At 39.6% G+C, this 23,994-nt stretch overlaps 2 protein-coding genes across 5 annotated transcripts in view; one reads left to right on the forward strand and one right to left on the reverse strand.

Moving 5' to 3' along the window:
• Positions 1-3,862, forward strand: part of napepld (N-acyl phosphatidylethanolamine phospholipase D) — a 39,510-nt gene extending 35,648 nt beyond the window's left edge. For both annotated transcript variants that reach the window (XM_008111528.3, XM_003221529.4), the window contains one exon: positions 1,634-3,862. In XM_008111528.3, the coding sequence (XP_008109735.1) occupies positions 1,634-1,762 (129 nt within the window). In that variant the 3' untranslated portion in view covers positions 1,763-3,862. The remainder of the gene's footprint in view (positions 1-1,633) is intronic.
• armc10 (armadillo repeat containing 10) lies at positions 1,127-23,882 on the reverse strand. 3 transcript variants are annotated; one of them, XM_062983548.1, is made up of 7 exons: positions 23,858-23,882; positions 11,625-11,770; positions 10,909-11,043; positions 9,458-9,634; positions 6,785-6,856; positions 5,848-6,161; positions 1,127-1,534 (listed from the first exon to the last, which is right to left on the reverse strand). In XM_062983548.1, exons 1-6 carry the CDS (start codon positions 23,865-23,867, stop codon positions 5,904-5,906), a joined length of 798 nt encoding a protein of 265 aa, XP_062839618.1. In that variant the 5' UTR covers positions 23,868-23,882; the 3' UTR covers positions 1,127-1,534; positions 5,848-5,903. The 3 variants fall into 3 exon arrangements, with proteins under 3 accessions (XP_062839618.1, XP_062839616.1, XP_062839617.1); XM_062983546.1 differs by lacking the exon at positions 23,858-23,882 and adding an exon at positions 16,667-16,942 and having other exon boundaries at positions 11,625-11,773; XM_062983547.1 differs by lacking the exon at positions 23,858-23,882 and adding an exon at positions 16,667-16,940.
• Between the last annotated feature and the right edge of the window lie 112 nt (positions 23,883-23,994).

Here is a 23,994-nt window from a genome sequence, read left to right on the forward strand (position 1 = left end):
TCTTTTCAATCTGTTTAGACCTCCCCCCCCAAAAAAAATCCTGTTGCCTTGGGTGTTTGACGGAAAGGTGTTTAGGACTTCACTGACCAAAAATGACTAAGGTGGAGTGCATTTTATTTTGGAAAGTTCTGGGTAACTGAGTGCCAACAGCAGAAGTATTCATATATTTGATGGATCATTTGTTTCAACTGCCAGTAGATATTTCATGAAATCACATTAGGATGCAGAAAGAGGTGTTGGCAGGGAAAACATCTTTTCCTTTGCAGTGACAGAAGTATAGGAAAGAGTGAAGCTTGTATGACGTAGGACATACCAACTGCTGCTGATCAAAGGAGAAATATTCGTTTGTTGCCCATTTTGGCTGTTGGCAAGACTTTGTGATCTTATACAAAGGCATGTGGAGTATTAGCGAGTACTCACACAGAAGGCAAGGATACAAGCCAAGACTCAGTAAAATCAACCCATCTGTGAAGCATGCCATGTCTTATTCAATTAACTTTGATTAAAAGAAACCACAGCACAAATACAGGTATTAATTACTCGGCTATCCCAGCATGGCCTACTTAAATTGCTATCATCAGTCTAAGGTAGAGTTTTTTTGTCTTGCTCTCTCATTTGCCAATGAATGAACCTAGACCAGGGGTCCCCAAACTAAGGCCTGTGGGCTGGATGCGGTCCTCCAAGGTCATTTACCTGGCTCCTGTCCTAAACTTTAGACTTAGGATTGACCTAAGTCTAAAACTACTTGAAGGCACCCAACAACAACAATCCTAATCTTGGACTATTCCATCATAGTCCAGCCCCCAACAGTCTGAGGGACCGTGAACCGGCCCTCCACTTAAAAAGTTTGAGGACCCCTGACCTAGACAATAGGCTTGTAGAGAACCTTCTTTTACTCAATCATTGAATCCATTCCTCTGAAATGTTGTTGGGTTTGTCTTATATTTCATAGTTTTCCATTTACTGGAAAGGGTAGGGGCAAAGGACAGAATCCAATAGCAGGAGGAAGGGACTCTTTAGGTTTTGTGATATAGGATAGTACATGGAGAGAAAGTGAAAATAAACACACCAATACACTGTTGCATTTCAGCAAAGTGCATGTGTTTTAGGAAGGCTTGGCCTGGAGTGACAGTGTAAAAATTTATTAAAGGCATGATTTTAAATACAATGAAGTGTATTTCTGATTGATTCCATGTATAAACAAACATACAGTCCAGGCTAACAACATGGAAAATCCTTTACTCCCAAGAAACATGCTAGTTGAAATACATTCACAGAATTCCCACTTTCAAGCATGTTGTTCTTTTGTCTTATTGATGCTTGTATTCTAGACAAGAAGCCTGGAGGACCAAGTGTGGCCTGGTCTATTTAATCCTGTAAAGATTGCATGAAAATAATCTTCAACTCCATGTTTTTTGGTTTCAGTTGATCTTGGATTGAGAAGGTCATGTCTGTAATTTTTGATGGAGATTCTCCAAAGTATAGACCATATTTAATCAAATAGCTATATTCAAGTCTAAATTTGGATCCACATCTGTGAAATCAAAGCATTCAGTTAATATGCATGTAAATCTTTTTATTCCGCAACAAAATATAAGTTATCCAAAACTGACATGGCTTATTTTCTCCACAGTACTACTTGGATCCTCCGGCTAAACTGAAGGAAGCTCTTGAGAGATACGGACTGAAAACTGAAGATTTCTTTGTCCTGAACCATGGAGAATCACGAGACCTCAATATAAATGACGATGGATTTGAATAAAATTTTAAAAATCCAATTTCTTACTGACTTCCACCTGAAGAAACAGTTGGAATTGATACCTTTTTGTAAAAATTTAAACAAGATTTTTAAGATTCAGCTATTTTGTTTCGTTATCCAATGGTCCCACCCAAACCTTTGCATACCAGCCTTATAATTTTGTGTGTGTGTGTCGGGAGCGACTTGAGAACCTGCAAGTCGAAGCCTTATAAAATGATGTTTGTAATGGATGAAATAACACTGGGTAATATTAACTTAGTGCATAGGATTACATTGCCTGTGAAATGAAATATTACTCTTACAAGTTATGGATTCTTTTTTTCCTACAGAAATGCCACTATAAATCACCTGTTAGGACTTCACTACCATATTTCCCTGCGTAATAGCTGCACTTTCCCTTTTTTATTGAAAAAAGAGATGCAACTATTACGTGGTGAAAAATAGGCATACAGCTATAGGGTTTTCCTTGGCTTACAGCCCAAGGAAGTCTCGTGGCTGCAAGGGGTGCCACTATTATGCGAGGAACAGAAGAAAAAAAACATTTTGGGACCCCCAAAATCGGGCTGCAAGTTATACACGGTGGTGACTATTATGTGATGAAATATAGTACCTTAGACACTGTCTTGCAGACAGGGGATTGGCACTAAATGAGTTATTCTATCTGATCTAAAAAGTGGCTTTCTCTTTCAACAATGGAGGAATTACTGTGAAAACAGAGGTACAAGCCATGCTTGTTCATGCAGACTTGGTACCTACTGACAAGGATGCTATAGGTTCCTGACAGAAAAGGTGATTTGTATATACAGAATGGCTTCTGCATGCACTTGAATTCAGGCCCGCTGCAGCAGATGAACACGGTGTCTCACAAAAACAGGCTGGGTTGTATGGGGAGATATATGGCTGTGCGTTTTGCCTCATACGCACGTTAATCCACTCCTCACTGGCTGCACTTAAGACACCACTTAATGCCTGTTGGGTGCAGGTTGAAGCCACAATAGTCCACTCTATTTCACTAATCATCAACAAGGAGCACACACATATCCATCTTGTGGTGACATTAGAAAACAGGACTCACACTTACTTCCTACTAAACATAAGTATTCATAGCAGGGTATTGGGTAGCAGTCTTGTGTATGAATTAATAGCACTTCATTGGAAGCAAGTGCCACAGAAATCTGAGTATCTAGGATTGGAACTTCCATTTATGATCTATAGCTCATAAAGCAGGTACACAATCACGTTTATTCAGAAAGGAAACTCACATTAAGGAATTTGGTGTTTAAATGTTGTTAGGACTACGCATTTAGTCACAGGCATTCAACAAACAACAGGTCATTTTAATTTTATTTTGTATTGGCCTGTAATTTTAAAGCCTTTCAATATTAAATAGCCCCAGGTATGACAATGGCATTACCTGATGCAAGTTTTGAGTTTTACAATCAATATAGCAGTCACATTAAAGTAAATAGAGTTTGGAACATTACAGCCTTTGTGTATTTTAATCCATTACATCCCCTCACCCAGTGTGTATTCTGTGCCTTCATAGATGTTGAAATATAGGATTTTTGAGAAGGAGTCTTCCAACACAACTGTTGCTAAAGCACATTTTAAACAAAATACTGATTTTACTGGACATGTGTACATTTTCATTTGCAGGTGTAAGAGCCAAGATTGGAAATAATTCAATGAAATGTGCCTTTTAAAAGAGTTTAACTACTAAAAATGCCTATTTATTTTATTGTTGGCCAGAATACCTGTACCCTGCATTATGCTGTCACTGTGAAATTAATCTTTCTCATGGCCTGAGCACTTCTGTTGTTTGAAAATCCATTTGCCAAGTAGTTACCACAAATGAAATAATCAGTTTGTTGTTCTCTGAAATTATTTATTCAGCTTCTCCCCCCCCCCCCCCACCCCTTTGCTGCACCCACTCAGATGATTCTAGAAAAAATGTTTTGGTGGAATGATTTGAAAATGTGTACAGATTGCTTATAGAATGAAAGCATGATATGACTATGAATTCATTCAGCATTGTAAATCATGGCCAATTATATCTGTGTGAAACTGCTCTACCAATTTACAGAATAAAGAATTCTTCGTTCAGTTATTTTGTTACAGGGTCATTTTGTTGCATGCTACCTGCTTTGAAAGAGTGTATACATTAAGATTATAAAATTAATTAAAATTACTTCTGATAATTTCAACGGTGTGAATATATTTTAGGCACTCTTTCCATAATTTCAAATGTTTGTTTGTGGCTTGCAGCATTCAGCTCTTAAATAAAAAGGGCATTCTACTAAAATGGTGGTTTTGCCTAATCACTACATTAATGTTTCCACTAAGAGCTTATCTGTGCAAAACCTCTACTGTATTTTATTCTAAACATCACAGCAGTTGTACAGTACAATTCTTCCTCCACTTTTATGGCTTTGATTACTCAAATTTAAAATGTTCTCTGTAGAAATCTCTAGGTTCTCTTTTTTCATGTTAGGAGCAACTTGAGAAACTGCAAGTAGCTTCTGGTGTGAGAGAACTGGCTGTCTGCAAGGACTTTGCCCAGGGGACACCTGGATGTTTGATGCTTTTACCATCCTTGTGATGGGAGGGTTCTCCCATGTCCCCGCATGGGGAGCTGGAGCAGACAGAGGGAGCTCATCCTCGCTCTCCCCAGATTCAAACTGGCAACCTTCAGGTCAGCAACCCAACCTTCAAGTCAGCAGTCCTGTCAGCACAAGGGTTTAACCCGTTGCACCATCCAGGGCTCCTTCTAGGTTCTCTAATTTGACTCTATGGTCAACTTCCATCAAAAGTGGATCACAAAGTGACACTAGAGAACTTAAAAGATTTCTAGGGGGATCTCTGTTTCTCACTTTCATAGGGGTCCCATGCGCCAATCCCTGTGAATGTGTGAGACTGAATTTGTTTTTTACATTTCTTTGAATTATATAAATCTTGAATGATGAATTGAGGAATTCTGTCATAGTTGCAACATAAGATACAGATTTGGCACATCAAACTTTATAGCACCTTACTTTAAATGTTCCCATATCCATCTATAAGCTACTGAATGATAAAATATATACTTTTCTGAACCATGACATCTTCAGACAAGACTTTTAACAAACATACTACTTGAAATATTGACCACCATGGTTTTACTATTTTAGATATAAAAATATGCCATTTAAAAACATCAAGGAAGGCATGACCTATAGAGGTCCTCAAGCAGGTCTGTGGGTCAGATCTAGCCTGCCAAGGTTTCGCCCTGCCCCTGTCATTCTTTGCTCCACCGCCGCCGCCGCCACCCCCAGGCACCCCCCTCCCGCCCATGAAGGGAAGGGAGGAGAGAGGAAAGGGAAAGGAAAGTGGAGAAAGGAGGGAGAAAAGGACGAATGAAAAGTAGTAGGAAACAGGGAAAGAAGGAAAATAAGAAAGAAAGAATGTAGATTAGAAACAAAGGGAAGGAATTCAGAAAGGCGTCTCTAGTGGTTTGAACTTCAGACCATGGCTTTGAACCCACTGGATGACTTTAGGCCAGTCCCACTCACCGGCCTCAGAGGAAGACAAAAGTAAATCCCTTTTGAATAAATCTTGACAAGAAAACTGTGTGAAACAGTTGCCGTAAAGTTGTCCTCGAGGCAACCTGAAGGCACACAACAATCTTAATAACATGATTATCTAATTAGTAAGTGTATTTTAGTTAAAATTGTTCTTAATTTTAAATACCGTATGGTTCTTTCATATATTTTTTTGCACTACAAATAAGATATGTGTAGTGTTTATAGGAATTTGTTCATGTTTTTTCAAACAATAATCTCCCCCCCCCCCCCCCCCAACAGTCTGAGGGACCATGAACTGGCCCCTGGCTCAAAAGGTTTGAAGACCACTGACCTAAAGGGTGGGGCTGATTTAAAGTCCCATATGTGTTTCACTTTGAATATTCTTCACACATCAGTGGCTTCGTGATGCAAAAAGAAAGCATCATTCCAGGACTACTGTTCCTTCAATTATAATGAATAAGTGAGGCATGTGTATCTGGAACAGTTTCTACACAAAGACATAACTGTAACAGTACATAAAATACTTACCCTCCATAAAGGATTTTCCAGATTTGAAGAGAGACTTAACAATATAATCTGTGATGTCAGCATTGCTGTCTTATTAGTGCTGCAACTTGTAATCTGACTTCTGCATCATGATGGTGGAATAAGGAAGCCAGTTTTTGAGCACACACTGTAGAATCCCCCCAAAGAACAGAAAAAACTGAATCCTCGTTGTACTCGTAATTAACAGTATTTTTGTCCTTTTTCATATGCTTTGTCAAGTTTGTGACGAATACCAAGAGTCTGAGCAAAACATCTTCTTTTATACAGCTATCAAACAGGGATAACAGAAAAGATGCCTAGAGGATCAGAATACAGAAAAAGGCTGGTCATAGTCATGAAAAAATATTTCAGTTGGACTGTTCAAAAATATTTTTAATTGGGAAGTATAATAGTATTTTCAGTCGGCTGCAATCCATGAGTGTGGTTTATTTATGTTGAGTTAAACTGGTTAGTCTTGAAGATGTCACAATAACAGTTTTTCTGTTGCCTTTGAAATACAAAAGCAGATGAATATAACAACAACAACAACAACAACAACAACAACAACTTTAGTTCTATTTAGCCCTATCTCCCCAAAGGGACTCGGGGCGGATTCCAACAAACAACGACATACATTCAATACCTTCATAAATCAGATAAATTTTGGCATAAAATCCCAACAAGATCCCATATCTGAAAAGAGCGTTAAAAACCTAACATCAATTTATTTATTTTATTTTATTTCAAATATTTCTATCCCGCCCTTCTCACCCGGAGGGACTCAAATCAAACCTAATATCAGTAAATTAACATAACATCGATAAATTAAACCAATATAGCCAGACAAAATCAGACAAGAATTATATAGTGACATGAAATCACAATTACAAGTAAGCAACTTGTCCTTATAAGAAAAATCTTGGGGGAAAGGAAATTTTACCTGAGCCTTAAGAAGATGTTCTGTCATAGCTGGGTTTGCTGACAAATTCACAAGCACTTTCAGAACCTGAACCTGTAACATAGGACATTTTTAAAATAAATGGAATTAAAACAGATGCAAAGTAAAACATTCGAATCCTGACTATAATCTATATATAAAAAAGAGTGATGGCATCACGGCGACCCACAAAACAACAAAACTACAGGCCCCCCAACCTCGAAATTTGACGACACAACCCATCATCCACGGCTCTAGGTTGATACAACAAAAAGAAAAGAAAAATAAAGTTCTAATTAGAGAAAGAGGAATAATTGCTTTTATCCAACTGCTGCCAGTTAGAAGGCTAAGCTCCTCCAACTTGGTCTCCTAGCAACCCAATAAAAAATAATAAAAAACACTAAAAATAATTAAAAATGCTAAAAAATTAATACAATAAAATACTATAATAACAGAAAATAATTAAAATTATACAAGAAAATAATAAAATATAATAAATAAAAAGATAGCTTACAATAAAATTAATTAAAAAATACAAATAACGTCAAATAAAAATTACACAACAATTTTTAACCAATACCACCACCACTTTGCCACAGCAACGCGTGGCAGGCACAGCTAGTATAATTATAAAGCATAAAAACAGTGAGTTAGATCAAGACTTGCATTAGGAAAGAATGTTAGGACTTGCAGTCCAATAATACCTGTATGGCTACATAATTCCTACCTCTAGTGTAAAAAGTGTATGTCCTGGATTACTAACGCTATGTAACATGATTTTTGTTCCTGGGTTATAAATGTCATTTCCTAATTGGTTCTATTGTTAAAAATGGGAAAAGTTTATTAAACTGGGAAAACTTTGTTTTTGCGGAACATCCTGCAGCACGTTTTGCTATAGTTTTTCAATTAATCTTTCACAGAGTCTCAACCATTTCAACAGTTTGTGGCAGCCACAAAAATGTAATATTGGAGTATAACGACTACTTTCAAAGTAAGTACCACCCAATTAAACAGGAAACAACACTTTCAAACCAGGAACAGAACATTTTTCAAATTTTGTTACCTAGTGTAATACTTCCACTAGTGGAAGGCCATTTATAGAATCACATGTCTGGAGCCAAGTAAATAAATTTACAACGCATCTCCCTTTATGATATTAGCAATTTTCCTTTAGTATGAATTTTAAGCTGTCACATGCCCGAAATTCAAACCCAGCAGAACTTAGTTCAGAATAAGCTCTGATAGGACAGCCGAACGCCTTTTAAATCAGCAATAAAATCCAGCTGTCTTGCACTATTCTTTCTCTTCTGGAGTCCTGTTTTGTAACTAAAAACTATTCCCCCCCCTCCCCCCCGAAATATATAGATCAACCGTGCATTCTTAAGGAGTTACGCTTCCCTGCTGTGTTTATTTGGGGTGAAGGTGGATTCCCTACTACTCAAACTAAACTTTTAGTTTCAATTTACACTTCAAAATTACCTCCTGAAAGACGAGTAATTAAATGCCACCTTGTGGTTCTGATATGCTATTGCTCTGAACTAAAGTCTTCTGATGGATGATTGACAAGCAGTTAACAGCTGGTTCTCCACATTTGCAAGTCTGACTTTTGCAGATTTGAGTATTCACACATTTAATCACAATGTTCTCTCTAGGAATCTCTAGGGCCCCTTCTACACTGTCATATAATTGAGATTATCAAATCAGATAATCCACTTTAAATGCTTTGAACTGGATTATATGAGTCTGCCATATAATCCAGTTCAAACCAGAAAATCTGAATTTTATGCAGCAGTGTAGAAGGGGCCTGAGTTGTCCAATGTAACGTCCTTCTAAATCTGACTATAGTCTCAAGCTGGAGGGCCTAGAGAAAAGACCTTTCTAGGAATTCTAGGTCCTACAGTGGGATTCTATGGTCAGTTTCTAACTGAGGTTGACCATAGAACCATGCTCAAGGACCTACAAATTCCTAGAGAAGTGTTTGCTCAGGTAAATACCAATTTCTTTATTCATAGTTTTTCACTTTCATGGGGGTCCTGAGCCCTAACTAGCAAACATGGAGAGCTGACTGTACTTCTGTATTTTCATGCTTCAGTTAAAACACTTGTCATATTCTTTCTCAAGGAACCCCGGTGGCGAAGTGTGTTAAAGCACTGAGCTGCTGAACTTGCAGACTGAAAAGTGCCAGGTTCAAATCTCGGGAGCGGCTTGAGCGCCCGCTGTTAGCCCCAGCTCCTGCCAACCTAGCAGTTCGAAAACATGCAAATGTGAGTAGATCAATAGGTACCGCTCAGGTGGGAAGGTAACGGCGCTCCATGCAGTCATGCTGGCCACATGACCTTGGAGGTGTCTATGGACAACACCGGTTCTTCGGCTTAGAAATGGAGATGAGCACCAACCCCCAGAGTCAGACATGACTGGACTTAACGTCAGGGGAAACCTTTACCTTTACCTATTCTTTCTCATCTTTTTAGAATGTAATCCATAGAAGATAGAGAAAATCAGAAGGGAAAACTACAGCATTTTCTTCCTTCAAGTGTAACACTATTTAATTAATTTGTACACATACTGTTAATTTTCAAAGTAATTTAGACATATATAAAGAGTAATATCAGACAAGAAAAGTAAAATGTTGGGAATCTTTCTTGGAATGTATAATGGAACAAAATAATGTAGTACCTGTGTTCTTTCATTTCCTGCCGAAAGCAAATTGATAAAGCCTGGAATGGAGCTAGTCATCATGTAGTGATAGTTATTGGTAACAGACATATTAGTTAAAAGCCGAAGCCCAGCTAGCTGCAGTTCAGAGTTCAAGGGAGCTGAACAGGTTTCCTCACAGACCTTGGCAATATATACCTTGGGGGAGAAAAACAAACACATGCAGTCATTTCTAACAGTGAAAAAGATGGTACAAATAATAGGAAGTTGGGGAGACCTCTTACTATCCCCACAAAAGGATCAATATGTCTTTCACTCTGCACCATCACACATACAACTTTAAGGATTCAAAGATGTCTTGGTAGTATGTGAAAAGAGGCATTCTATAATATGGCTTCTACTTATTGCAGCCAAACATAGAGGATTTTGAAACCTACAGGTCTTTTTATGTGCAAGTTGGCATCTAAGTTAATTTTGCCCAAACCTGTATGTTCCACAAGCTACAATAACAAAATAAATGAAGTAAATAAAATGAACACAACACCGTAGATAACCAACAGTGGTGGCAAAATTAGATACAGTGTTTATTTTTAAATATAAGGTATACTGAATGCTTGCATTTAAAATAATTTAGCAATACGATTTTTCAGTTTAAGAATTTCTAAATTTCTTTAAGAACTGGTATGTCACTCATAAGCATGCCAAGGAACTGGTGCTATCACGTCAGAGTTTGGGGAAGATTTTACATGCCAATTTAAAATTGCATCCTTATAAAATGATTTGTCCAACAGGATTTTAAAAACCCATTAAAACAAAACTGTTTTTATGTATTTTTCAGAAATATACACATTTTTTCTAGATAGCTTTTTTATTCTTATAGCCCTTCAAAATGTAGATTTTATGCCGCAACTGTATTTGCATTACTATCATTCAATATTTAGAAAATTATTAGAATTTTGATCTTAATGCAATTGTTAGTCTCAGGCTAGATCTACACTGCCCTATGTTCCAGGATCTGATCCCAGCTTATCTATTTTGAACTGGATTATATGAATTTACACTGCTAGATAACCTGAGATAAGCAGATAATCTGGGGTCGGATCCTGGGATATAGGGCAGTGTAGATCCAGTCTCAGACAGAAAAGGTACACTGAACCAACTCCTGAATTATAGGGGAACCATTACCTAGATCTATATATCCAGTGCATTTGCTCTAGTTGGCAATTTGATTTTAAGGTGGATAGTTAGAAGGCTGGTCATGTTCCACTTAAATGGAAGGACAACTTTCAATGCCTTCAAAATAATAAGTAAAATATTCAGCTCATCACTTACAGTAAAAGCAAAGCCAGCATCAAATTGAAATCAATAAAAAAACTTTAATTGATCTGAGAGTAATTGAGCTTGCATTAATAGCACATATACTTTATGACTTGTTAGTATATAGTTTGTTATGTTTCTTATTTCAAACTTACCTTTATCACTTCTTGATTTTGAATATTCATACTCAAGTTATTAAGAGCATTCAGGGCTTTCTCTTTAACGTTAGCGACAGGAACTGAAAGCATTTTTCCAACAACAGGGAGGCCACCTAAATTTCGAATGGTATCCTGCAGATTATATAGAGGAAAAGTTCTACTTAACTGAAACATGAACTCTACCTAAACCAACCTAGCTTCTTTCTAGTCTGTGAAAATAACACTATTCATAATATTTACTCTGTAGTTATGTAGAATACAAGAACAAAAATTCTGAAGCCACCAGGCATAAAATGGTAACACAAGACATTGGGGTATATTTGAACTAAAAGTTCCATCCATGTGGATATAAATGACACACAATTTAATACTCCCTCTTTTTCCAAGCCACATACAAGGAAATACAGCTTGGAAAATAGTAAACTATATACCCCAGTATTACATAGCATTGAGCCATGGCAATTAAGTGGTATCAAACTGCATTTATGCTACAATGCAGATGTACTCCCAGAGTCCTAATCTAACATTCAAACGATAGTGGCTCTGCTTTCTAACAGTTTGTAAGTCACATGGCAGCATTCTATGCAGAAGATGCATCATTTTGATCAAATAATATTTCAAATATTAAAATACATTGCTTTACTTTTTATATGGCAGTTGTATAGTTTTTTTCCTTTGTGCATTGTTTAATATTAATAAAGAATCTTACTTACTTGATTTATCGAAAATGCAGCACTGTTGCTCAGTGTAATCAGAATTTGTTCCTGAATGGCAGCATCCTTTGTAGACTCAAGTAAATAAATTAGATTTTGTACATCATCTGTTTCCAAAACATGAGGTGAGTTTGGAAAGTCCATGCCTGCTAATAACAAAAACACAAGCTCACCATCTAACATTAACAATTTTATATGGCACTAATGTAATTTAGGTGGGAGATAGAAAAGAAGATATGAGACCGAACCACAATATTGAGTGCAATGCTTTTTACCAGTTCTGTCCAGACCACATGAAAAGTGAGATGGAAGCCTCTTTTGAAACAGGATTGTGATCTATCCCAAATTGGGTGTGTGATGTATATAACAACCAAGGAATATTGAAAAATAACAATTTAACACACATACAGGTGTATACATGGACGATGGCATCTACAGTATATTGAAGGAAAGTGCCGGCGGAATCTTGAACCAAAACCTCTTTCTTAGGTTAGATGTACACTTGCAACACTACATTAACAAAAAGCAAAAGTGGTTGAATACCCATTAATTTCAAAATAAATTGGAGTCATCAAGTCAGTAGTTTACGAAGATGAGAGTTATTTACAATGGGAAGATAACTGGCCAATGTGCCTATCCCTCAAGCAAAGTGATATATGTGTGTATATATCACATGGCCATCCAGATATTGCTGGACTGCAGTCACCATCCATATAGTTCAATGGTTTCCAATATTTAGTCTTCCAAGTGATGGATACTTCAACTCCCAAAAGCCACAGCCAGCTTGAATGGTGTCAGGAATTCTGGAAGCTGAAATCCAAAATGCCTGGAAGACCAAAGGCTGGTGATTTAAAGTCAGCCCCCTACATTTGCGAGTTCACTTTTTCAGATTTGATTAACACATTTTCTAGGAATCTCAAGGTATTCCAGTATGACTCTCTCATTGGCTTCCATGCTAGGATCTACATATTCCCAGAAAGAAAACTTTTTCACATTTATACATCCTCTGAAATGATTCTATTATTGGAACCTGACTATTGTGTTGTGCTGGAGGACGCAGAGGTTCCTAGAGAGGTATTTTCTCAGATTAAAAAATAGTACTTTTTATTGAGTCTTCCCACTTTCACTGGTGTTTGTCCCCCAACCTCATCCTATGTGGAGGGATGAGTACAGGAATGGTGAGGAATGGTGGGAGTTGCAGTCCTCCCATCATCTGGAGAGCCACGGATCCCTTAAGCATCTGCGTGGAGTATTGGATGCCTGAAGAGGAAGTATTTATTTATTTATGTATTTATTTAAAACATTTATATTCTACCCTTCTCACCCCAAAGGGGACTCATGTTGGAGCACAACATATATATGGCAAACACTCCATGCCTGGACATAACATAATTATAAATATACACAAACATTAACATAAAAGGACACACTGCAGAATGGTCTCATGTGCTCCTTGTCTTTAACACATTATTTTGTATGATATCACTGGGGAACCATTTTTAATGTATTCGGGGGGAAATGCTGCTAGAACACGGCCATAGAGCCAACAATTTTGAAAGTAATTCCTGTTGAGTTTGATTTTTCAGCTGTTTTAGACTTAAATAAGCATATTGATTTCAGAGCTTTTTATTTTCCTTTGTATGTACTTTCTGTATGGTTTTTGGGATAAAGGGAAGGTATTCTATACCTTGGGGTACATATGGAGAATGATAAGGGGCAGGCTTTGAGGAGGTGTGGGTGGGATTTGGGGTTGGGCTGTGAGTTTTAAAGACTATTTTTTTTACCACACTGTTACGATGTAATTGTTTTTCTTTTTTTTACTTTTGTATTGTGCTTTTTAAACTTGACTAAGTGTGGGATTGTTAGCCACCTTGAATCCCCAAGGGGGAAAGGGTGGGGTATAAAGTTAATAATAATAATAATAATAATAATAATAATAATAATAATAATAATAATAATAATACCTTCAAAAGTTGAAGTTCTAGACTAAAGCTGGAGTCATTTTTTGATTTAGATGCCAAAAGTTTGTCAAAAACATGTGCCGGTACTGTTCCATTATCTGGGCAGAGGCCACAAAAGGGGGGGGGGCTAGACAGAGAAGAATAGTCAATTTTATTGGGGGGGGAGTTGAAGATGTTAAACCGTTTTCCCCTGTTTTCCTGTTATTCCCCCTTCCATGCCCCCCCCCCCCGGGTGGAAACAACCAGTGTTTATGATTGCGGGGGGGGGGGGGGGGGGAGAATAACAAGCGGAGAAAATTGTCTTCCTCCTTCAACTCCCCCCCCCCCCCCCCGCCGGCTGAAAAAGGACTATCCTTCTCTGTCTAGGCCCCTTTTTGGAGTCCACAGTGATAATGAAACGGTACAAACTTGACTAAAGCCACTTCTACACTACCATATAATCCAGATTATCAAATCAGATAATCCATATTAACTGCTTTGAACTGCATTATGAGAGTCTACGCTGCCATATGATCCAGTTCAAAGTGGATAACCTGCATTTTATATGGCAGTGTAGAAGAGGCCTAAATGTGGAATTGTTGGCTGCCTTGAGTCCCCACAGGGAGAAAGGCGGGATATAAATAGTCAATAATAATAATAATAATAATAATAATAATAATAATAATAATAATAATGTGTTGTCAAAGGCTTTCATGGCCAGAATCACTGGGTTGCTGTGAGTTTTCCGGGCTGTATGGCCATGTTCCAGAAGCATTATCTCCTGACGTTTCACACACATCTATGACAGACATCCTCAGAGGTTGTGAAGTCTGTTGGAAACTAGTGAAGTTTATATATCTGTGGAATGTCCAGGGTGGGAGAAAGAACTCTTGTCAAACAGACAAGAGTTTTTTCTCCCACCCTGGACATTCCACGGATACAGTAAAGTCTTGCTTATCCAACCTTCGTTTATCCAACGTTCTGTATTATCCAACGCAGTCTGCCTCCTGCCTGGATCTAGGCAGCAACATGCAGTGGGCCAACACACCCAACAACAAGTGCAGCCACATTTCCAAACAAGTGGCAGACTTGTTGTAACACATGATGCTTTGGTGCTTAATTTGTAAAATCATAATGTAATTTGACATTTAATAGACTTTTCCTTAATCCCTCATTATCCAACATTTTCGCTTATCCAACGTTCTCCTGGCCCGTTTATGTTGGATAACTGAGGCTCTACTATACATAAACCACACTGGCCTAGTTTCCAGGAGACCACACAATCTCCGAGGATGCCTGCCATAGATGTGGGGGAAACATCATAAGGGAATGCTTTTGGAACATGGCCACACAGCCCAGAAAACTCACAGCAATCCAATAATAATAATAATAATAATAATAATAATAATAATAATAATAATAATAATAATAATACCTTTAAAAGTTGATGTGATAGAAAAAAATGGGGTCATTTTTGGATTCAGATGCCAAAAGTTAGTCAAAAACAAGTGTCAAATCAAACTACAGTAGAGTCTCACTTATCCAACATAAACAGGCCGGAAGAACGTTGGATAAGCGAATATGTTGGATAATAAAGACGGATTAAGGAAAAGCCTACTAAACATCAAATTACGTTATGATTTTACAAATTAAGAACCAAAACATCATGTTTAACAACAAAAATGACAGAAAAAGTAGTTCAATATGCAGTAATGCTACGTATTAATTACTGTATTTACGAATTTAGTACAGTAGAGTCTCACTTATCCAACACTCGCTTATCCAACGTTCTGGATTATCCAACGCATTTTTGTAGTCAATGTTTTCAATACATTGTGATATTTTGGTGCTAAAGTTGTAAATACAGTAATTAATTAATTTGTAAAATCATAACCTCCAAATCCCAGCTCTAGCCAGCCGTTCCAATGGCCTTGAATTCTGGGAAATGAAGTCCAAAACACTTGGAAGGGCTGCAGATTGTGCAGGCTTGATCTACACCAGGGGTCACCAAACTAAGGCCCGTGTGCCGGATGCGGCCCTCTAAGGTAACTGACCTGGCCCCCTTCCTAAACTTTAGACTTAGGGTTGACCTAAGTCTACTTAGTCTTTGGAGGTCTCTTTGCTTAACTCTGGTCTTATGAGACCATCTAGATGGTCTTTGGTGGTCTCTTTGCTTACCTATGGTATTATGAAACCATCTAGATGATCTTTGAGGTCCCTTTCCTTAACTATGATCTTCTGATGGCCTGATGAGATCATCTAGATGGCCTTTGAGGGTCCCTTTCCTTACCGATGGTCTTATGAAACCATTTAGATGGTCTTTGAGGTCCTTTTCCTTATCTATGGCCTTCTGATGGCCTGATGAGATAATCTAGATGGCCTTTGAGGGTCCCTTTCCTTACCGATGGTCTTATGAGATCATCTAGATGGTCTCTGAAGGTCTCTGTGCTTAGCTACGGCCTTATGAGACCATCTAGATGGCTTTTGGAGGTCACTTACCTATGGTCATATGAGACCGTCTAGATGGCCTTTGAGGGTGCCTTTACTTACCTATGGTTTTATGAGATTGTCTTGATGGCTTCTGGTGGCCCCTTTCCTTAACTGTGGTCTTATGAAACCATCTAGATGGTCTTTGAGGGTCCCTTTCCTTACCGATGGTCTTATGAGACCATCTTGATGGTCTTTGGAAGTCTCTTTGCTTACCTATGGTCTTGAGATCATCTAGATCAAGGGTCCCCAAACTAAGGCCCTCCAAGGTCATTGACCTGGCCTCTGTCCTAAACTGAAATGACTTGAAGGCACACAACAACAATCCTAATTTTGGACTTTTCATAGTCCACCCCGCCCCCCAACAGTCAGAGGGACTTAAAAAGTTTGAGGACCCCTGATTTACACTGTAGAATCAAGGCAGCAGCTTGACCCCACTTAAACTGCCAGGGCTCAATGGGATAGAATCATGGGATTTGTAGTTTGGAAATACACCAGTACTCTGGCAAGGGAAGGCAGAGATTGGAAGGCTAAAGGCCTTGTAAAACTACAGCTCCCAGGGTCTTATCGCACTGAGCCCGGGATGACTTCTCCAAAATCTGAGCCAAGCCTCACCTTGCTCTCTCCGGCCAGAGCTGGAAACCAAGGGGATGCCAGAGGCTGCTCGCAAGAGGGCGCTTCGATCCCTTTCCCCTGGGTCAGCTCCCTTGCGGCGCCTCCTTCTCCTGGAAGCCAGGCCATAGAGGGCCAAGCACACGCCCGCGCCCACCGCCAGCCCCACCAGGCCCGCTTTCAGGGCTGAGTCCCGCATGGCCGCGGCGAAGGAGGGAGAGAAAACAGGCAGGCAGGCAGGAAGTCCAGCATCACCGCCAGGGGGCGCCCCGCGCAGGAAGAAGCGCTAGCTGCTCAGCCCTGGAAAGACAACAGCAGATTCGCCTTTCTCCAGTTTTTACCCCACCCCCTTTGAATTTTGGAAGGGTGCCACAGCCGCAGTTCACATATCGGATGAACAAAGCAATACAGCAGGAATACACGAAAAGCAAATCAACTTAAACCAGGAAAAGTCTCCCAGAGCAACGGATTCGCAAAAGCAGATTCGTCATAAGCCAATCCAAGGGATTGGGTTGATGGGTTTTCGGTTTTTAAAGGGCAAGGCATCCTGCAAGGTAGACTCCAGAAATCCAGTACAGTAGAGTCTCGCTTATCCAACCTTCGCATACCAATAGGTACTGCTCCGGCAGGAAGGTAACGGCGCTCCGTGCAGTCATGCCGGCTGCATGACCTTGGAGGTGTCTACGGACAATGCCGGCTTAGAAATTGAGATGAGCACCAACCCCCAGAGTCAGACATGACTGGACTTAACGTCAGGGGAAACCTTTACCTTTACCTAACATAATTTGATATTTAATAGGCTTTTCCTTAATCTCTCCTTATTATCCAATATTTTCACCTATCCAACATTCTGCCAGCCCGTTTATGTTGGATAAGCGAGACTCTACTGTATATGGAGCGAGGGTTGCCAGATGTGCAAGCTGGGTTTAGAAAAGGCAGAGGAATGAGAGATTGCCAACATCTGCTGGATAATGGAGGAAAGCAGGGAGTTTCAGGAAAACATCTATTTCTGTTTTATTAACTATTCTAAAGCCTTTGACTGTGTGGATCATAATAAATTGTGGCAAGTTCTTGGTGGTATGGGGATACCAAGTCACCTTGTCTGTCTCCTGAGGAATCTGTATAACGACCAAGTAGCAACAGTAAGAACAGACAACGGAACAACAGACTGGTTCCAGATTGGGAAAGGAGAATGGCAGGGCTGTATACTCTCACTCTAGCTATTCAATTTGTATGCAGAACACATCACGTGACGTGCAGGGCTTGATAAATCCAAGGCTGGGGTTAAAATTGCTGGAAGAAAATCAAGAACCTTAGATATGAAGATGATACTACTTTGATAGCTGAAAATGAGGAGGAGCTGAGGAGCCTTATAACCAAGGTGAAAGAAGAAAGTGCAAAAGCTGGGTTGCAGTGAAACATCAAGAAAACCAAGATTATGGCAACCAGACTGGCAAATAGAGGGATAAAACGTGTAGGCAGTGACAGACTTTGTATTTCTAGGCGTAAAAATTACTGCAGAGGCAGACTGCAGCCAGGAAATCGGAAGACGTTTACTTCTTGGGAGGAGAGCAATGACCAACCTCGATAAAAATAGTGAAGAGTAGAGACATCACAATGCAATGAAGGTCCGCATAGTTAAAGCAATGGTATTCCCTATAGTAACCTATGGGTACGAGAATTGGACCATAAGGAAGGCTGAGCGAAGGAAGATAGACGCTTTTGAACTGTGGTTTTGGAGGAAAAGTCTGAGAGTGCCTTGGACCGTAAGAAGATCCATCCAGTCCATCCTCCAGGAAATAATGCCCAACTGCTCACTGGAGGGAAGGATACTAGAGGCAAAGATGAAGTACTTTGGCCATACCATGAGAAGACAGGAAAGCTTGGAGAAGATAATAATGCTGGGGAAAATGGAAGCAAAAAGGAAAAGGGGCCGACCAAGGGCTAGATGGATGGATGGTATCCTTGAAGTGACTGGCTTGACCTTGAGCTGGGGGTGGCAGCCAACAGGGACCTCTGGCGTGGGCTGGTCTATGAGGTCACGAAGAGTCGGAAGCAACAACACCAGGAAGGAGACAATGGGCTCTTCCACACAACCATATAACCCAGACCATCCAGGCAGATAATCCACTATATCTTCTTTGAACTGGGTTATCTGAGGCCACACTACCATATAATACAGTTCAAGGTGGATTTTATACAGTATTCGATTTGTGATTTTGTGATACGAAATCCAGCATATCTAACTTGTTTGCTGTGTCATACAATGTCTTTGTGTCAATAATAATAATAATAATAATAATAATAATAATAATAATAATAATATTCTCATCCCACCACCATCTCCCTGAAGGGACTCAGGGCAGCTTACAGATAGTATTATTTATTGATTTAATACATTTATATCCCACCCTTCTCACCCCAAAGGGGACTCAGAGCGGCTTACAAATTAAATTTACATACAATATTATATTATTAGCATAGCACAATACTGGCAATAAATTACCATATTGTACTATATCTATATATTGTAATATTATTAATAATATTACATGTAATATATAATCTATAATTAATATTATTATATTGTATTATTAGTATTATATTGTATTACAAAATAATATTAATATTATATGCATATACAATATATTATAATATTATATATTATTTAAATTATATTGTATATATGTATATATGCATGTGTGTATACATACATATATATATAACTAGCTGTGCCCGGCCACGCGTTGCTGTGGCAAAGTCTGGTGGTATGGGAAATAAAGTATTGAGGAATTGGTGGTAGTTAAGGTCAAAGGTAAAGGTTTCCCCTGACGTTAAGTCCAGTCATATCTGACTCTGGGGGTTGGTGCTCATCTCCATTTCTAAGCCGAAGAGCCGGCGTTGTCCGTAGACTCCTCCCTAGGTCATGTGGGATGACTGCATGGATCGGCGTTACTTTCCCGCCGGAGCAGTACCTATTGATGCACTTATATTTGCATGTTTTTGAACTTCTGGGTTGGCAGAAGCTGGGGCTAACAATGGGGGCTCTCTCCGCTCCCCCAATTCAAACCTGCGGCCTTTTGGTCCAGAAGTTCAGCAGCTCAGCGCTTTAACACGCTGCGCCATCAGGGGATATTATTTCCTAAAGGTTGTGAATATACAATATTTCTGATTGGTTTTTTTTCTGTTGGAGGCAAGTATGAATGCTGCAATTAGGAAAAATGATTAGGATGTAATGGCCTTGCAGCTTTAAAGCCTGGCTGTTTCCTCCCTGAGTGAGTTTTTTGTTGGGAGGTGTTAGCTGGCTCTGATTGTTTCCTGTCTGGAATTCCCTTGTTTTCAGAGTGGTGTTGTTTGTGATATTTTATGTGCTTCTACTGTCTGTGGCCCTGAGAAAACAGAGGATTTGCCAGACTTTGATGATGGGAATATTTTGTTGGGAGGTGTTAGCTGGCCCTGATTGTTTCCTGTCTGGAATTCCCTTGTTTTCAGAGTGGTGTTGTTTGCGATATTTTATGTGCTTCTACTGTCTGTGGCCCTAAGAAAACAGAGGATTTGCCAGACTTTGATGATGGGAATACTTTGTTGGGAGGTGTTAACTGGCCCTGATTGTTTCCTGTGTGGAATTCCCCTGTTTATTTACTGTCCTGGTTTTAGAGATTATATTGTTCTGCATTATTCTATCCCAGTAATTATTTCATATTAAAGTAGAATCTCACTTATCCAACATTTACTTATACAATGTTCTGGATTATCCAACCCAGTCTGCCTTTTCATAATCAATGTTTTTGTAGTCAGTGTTTTAAATTCATTGTGATATTTTAGTGGTAAATTTGTAAATACAGTACAGTAGAGTCTCACTTATCCAACATAAACAGGCTGGCAGAATGTTGGATAAGCGAATATGTTGGATAATAAGGAGGCATTAAGGAAAAGCCTATTAAACATCAAATTAGGTTATGATTTTACAAATGAAGCACCAAAATATCATGTTAGACAACAAATTTGGCAGAAAAAGTAGTTCAATACACAGTAATGCTATGTAGTAATTACTGTATTTATGAATTTAGCACCAAAATATCATGATATATTGAAAACATTGACTACAAAAATGCATTGGATAATCCAGAACATTGGATAAGCGAGTGTTGGATAAGTGAGACTCTACTGTAATTACTACATAGCATGACTGCGCATGGAACTACTTTTTCTGTCAAATTTGTTGTATAATATGATGTTTTGGTGCTTAATTTGTATAACGATTACCTAATTTGATGTTTAATAGGCTTTTCCTTAATCCCTTCTTATTATCCAACATATTAACTTATCCTGCCGGCCTGTTTATGTTGGATAAGTGAGAGTCTACTGTTTATTGATAATCTTATATTATCTTCTTAGAACTGGATTATATGAGGCCCCTTCTTCACAGCTGTATAAAATGCAGACTGAAGTGGATTATATGGTAGTGTGGAGTCAAGATAATCCAGCGCAAAGCAGATAATGTAAGATTATAAATGGGTTATATAGCTGTGTAGAAGGGCCTTGAGTCTACACTGCCATATAATCCAGTGCAAATTAGATAGCTTAAGTTTGCCTGTCCCCTAACAGAACCCTGGCTGTCCCTTGGCTTGCTAGGAGTTGGTTGCTAGGAGACGAAGTGGGCAGAGATTAGCCCTCTAAACTGGCAGCAATTGGATAAAAAAAATTATTGCTCTCCCTCTAATTAGGACTTTGTTTTTCTTTTCTTTTTGTTGTATCAACCTGGAGGCATGGATGATGGGTTGTGTTGTCAAATTTCGAGGTTGCAGGGCCTGTACTTTTGTTGTTTTGTGAGTCGCCGTGATGCCATCACTCTTTTATATATATAGAAGATTAGCAAAGCATGTTACTGGTGGGAGGGGCCTTCAGCTGGAGCAAGGAGACAAGATGGAAACTGTCTTTGCTGGCTCCCTAAAAACTACAAGGTGCCTAAAAATTACATAAAAGTTAACACAATATAAAATGCAATAAGATAAAACACATGCAATATATAAAACATCAATTCAGTTTCAATCAAGCTGTGATCCTCTAACAGTGGCAGTAAATTACTGGCACCATGGTCAGGCTGTAAACATTGGAATAAAATAAGTGCCAGCTGCAGTAATGGAGAGAGGGCATGGGATAAAGTGCTGGATGTGAGATTACTATGTAGGACAACTAGGGGCTAAATATTGTCAAAGGATTGATTGAAGAGCCACGTCTTCGAAGTCCCTATGAAAGAAGGACAGTGTGGGGGCCTGTCTAATCTCCCTGAGGGGGGCCACCACCAAGAAGGCCCTCTCTCTCATCCCCACCTTGTGACGGTGGCGTGACCAAGTGTTGATTCATAAGGGGGGATTCAGTCAGCTGTGTGGAAGGAGCCTTGGAATGAGACAGTGAAATCAAGGAAAACAAATTAAAGGCTGGATCTACACTGCCCTGTGTACCAGGACCTGATCCCACATTATCTGCTTTAAACTGGATTATATGAGTCTCCACTGCCAGATAATCAGGGATAAACAGATAATCTGGGATCAGATCCTGGAATATAGGGCAGTGTAGAAGGGAGCCTACGGTGGCTCAGTGTGTTAAAACGCTGAGCTGCTGAGCTTGCAGACCGAAAGGTCCTAGGCTCAAATCTGGGGAGCGGAGTGAGCGCCCGCTGTTAGCTCCAGTTTCTGCCAACCTAGCAGTTTGAAAACATGCAAATGTGAGTAGATCAATAGGTACCAATCCGGCGGGAAGGTAACGTCATTCCATGCAGTCATGCCAGCCACATGACCTTGGAGGTGTCTATGGACAATGCTGGCTCTTTGGCTTAGAAATGGAGATGAGCACCAACCCCCAGAGTCGGACACGATTGGACTTGACGTCAAGGGAAAACCTTTACCGACCTTAGAAGGGAAAATCATTTCTTTCAGGCCTTATCTAGGTCCCTTTTACACTGCCATATAATCATAGAATCATAAGAGTTGGAAGAGACCTCATGGGCCATCCAGTCCAACCCCCTGCCAAGAAGCAGGAAACAGGATTATAAAAGCAGATAATCCACATTATCTGCTTTGAAGTGGATTGTATTGGCCTACACTGCCCCCATGGCGCAGCAGATTAAACCACTGAGCTGCTGAACCTGTTGACTGAAAGATCTGCGGTTCGATCGCAAGCGTGTGAGCTCCCGCAATTAGCCCCAGCTTCAGCCAACCTAGCAGTTTGAAAACATGCAAAAGTGAGTAGCTCAATAGATACTGCTCTGGCAGGAAGATAACAGCGTTCCATGCAGTCATGCTGGCACATGACCTTGGAGGTGTCTACAGACAACGCTGGCTCTTTGGCTTAGAAATGGAGATGAGCACCAACCTCCAGAGTCAGACACGACTAGACTAGTCAGGGGAAAACCTTTACCTTTACCTTACTTACACTGTCATATAATCCAGTTTAAAGCAGATAAACTGGATTTTATCAGACAGTGTAGATGGGACCTTACACTGCCATATAAAATCCAGATTATCTGCTTTGAACTGAATTTTATATGGCAGTGTTGACTCCGGCTGGAGCTACATTGCCCTATATGCCAGGATCTGATCCCAGATTATCTGCTTTGAACTGTATTATATGAGTCTGCACTGCCAGATAATCTGGGATAAGAAGATCAGATCCTGGGATATAGGGCAGTGTAGATCCATCATACGTTGCAGACAACCTTCTCTATATCTTCTAAGGCCCTATCTACACTGCCATATAAAATCCAGATTATCTGCTTTGAAATGGATTCTATGCTAGTGTAGACTCATATAATCCGGTTCAAAGCAGATAATCTGGATTATCATCCCCGTGCCTCATCACACTAGAGCATGGATACACTTTAAATCCGGTTTAAAGGCCCAGATGAGGCCCAGGACCTGTCTGGCTGAGCTGTTTAAAGACCCCTCCCTAAAGTGGATTTAAAGTGGATCCAAGCTCTAATGTGATGAGATCCTGGGTTATATGGCAGTGTAGATCCAGCCTCAGATGCAGAAGGAACCCACCGCCCTTCTTCAATCTGACGAAGAAGAAAAAAAGGAATCCTGGGGGTTGTAGTTTTACAAGTTCTTTCGCCTTCTCTGCCCCAGAAGTGCTGGTGCCTCAAAAAACTACAACTCCCAGGATTCCATAGAATTGAGCCATGGCAGTACGCACCTCTGAACATCTCTGTAAGTCAAAAGTGAATTTGACAGCAATCAGCGGTATCCCATAAAGGGGATTTTTAACCCGGTTAGTGTGAACGATGCTGCTACACTGGCCAACTCCTTCTCCTTTCCTCTTTTTAAATACTT

The sequence above is a fragment of the Anolis carolinensis genome, chromosome 5, assembly GCF_035594765.1.
Source record: "Anolis carolinensis isolate JA03-04 chromosome 5, rAnoCar3.1.pri, whole genome shotgun sequence".
Classification (NCBI taxonomy): domain Eukaryota; kingdom Metazoa; phylum Chordata; class Lepidosauria; order Squamata; family Dactyloidae; genus Anolis; species Anolis carolinensis.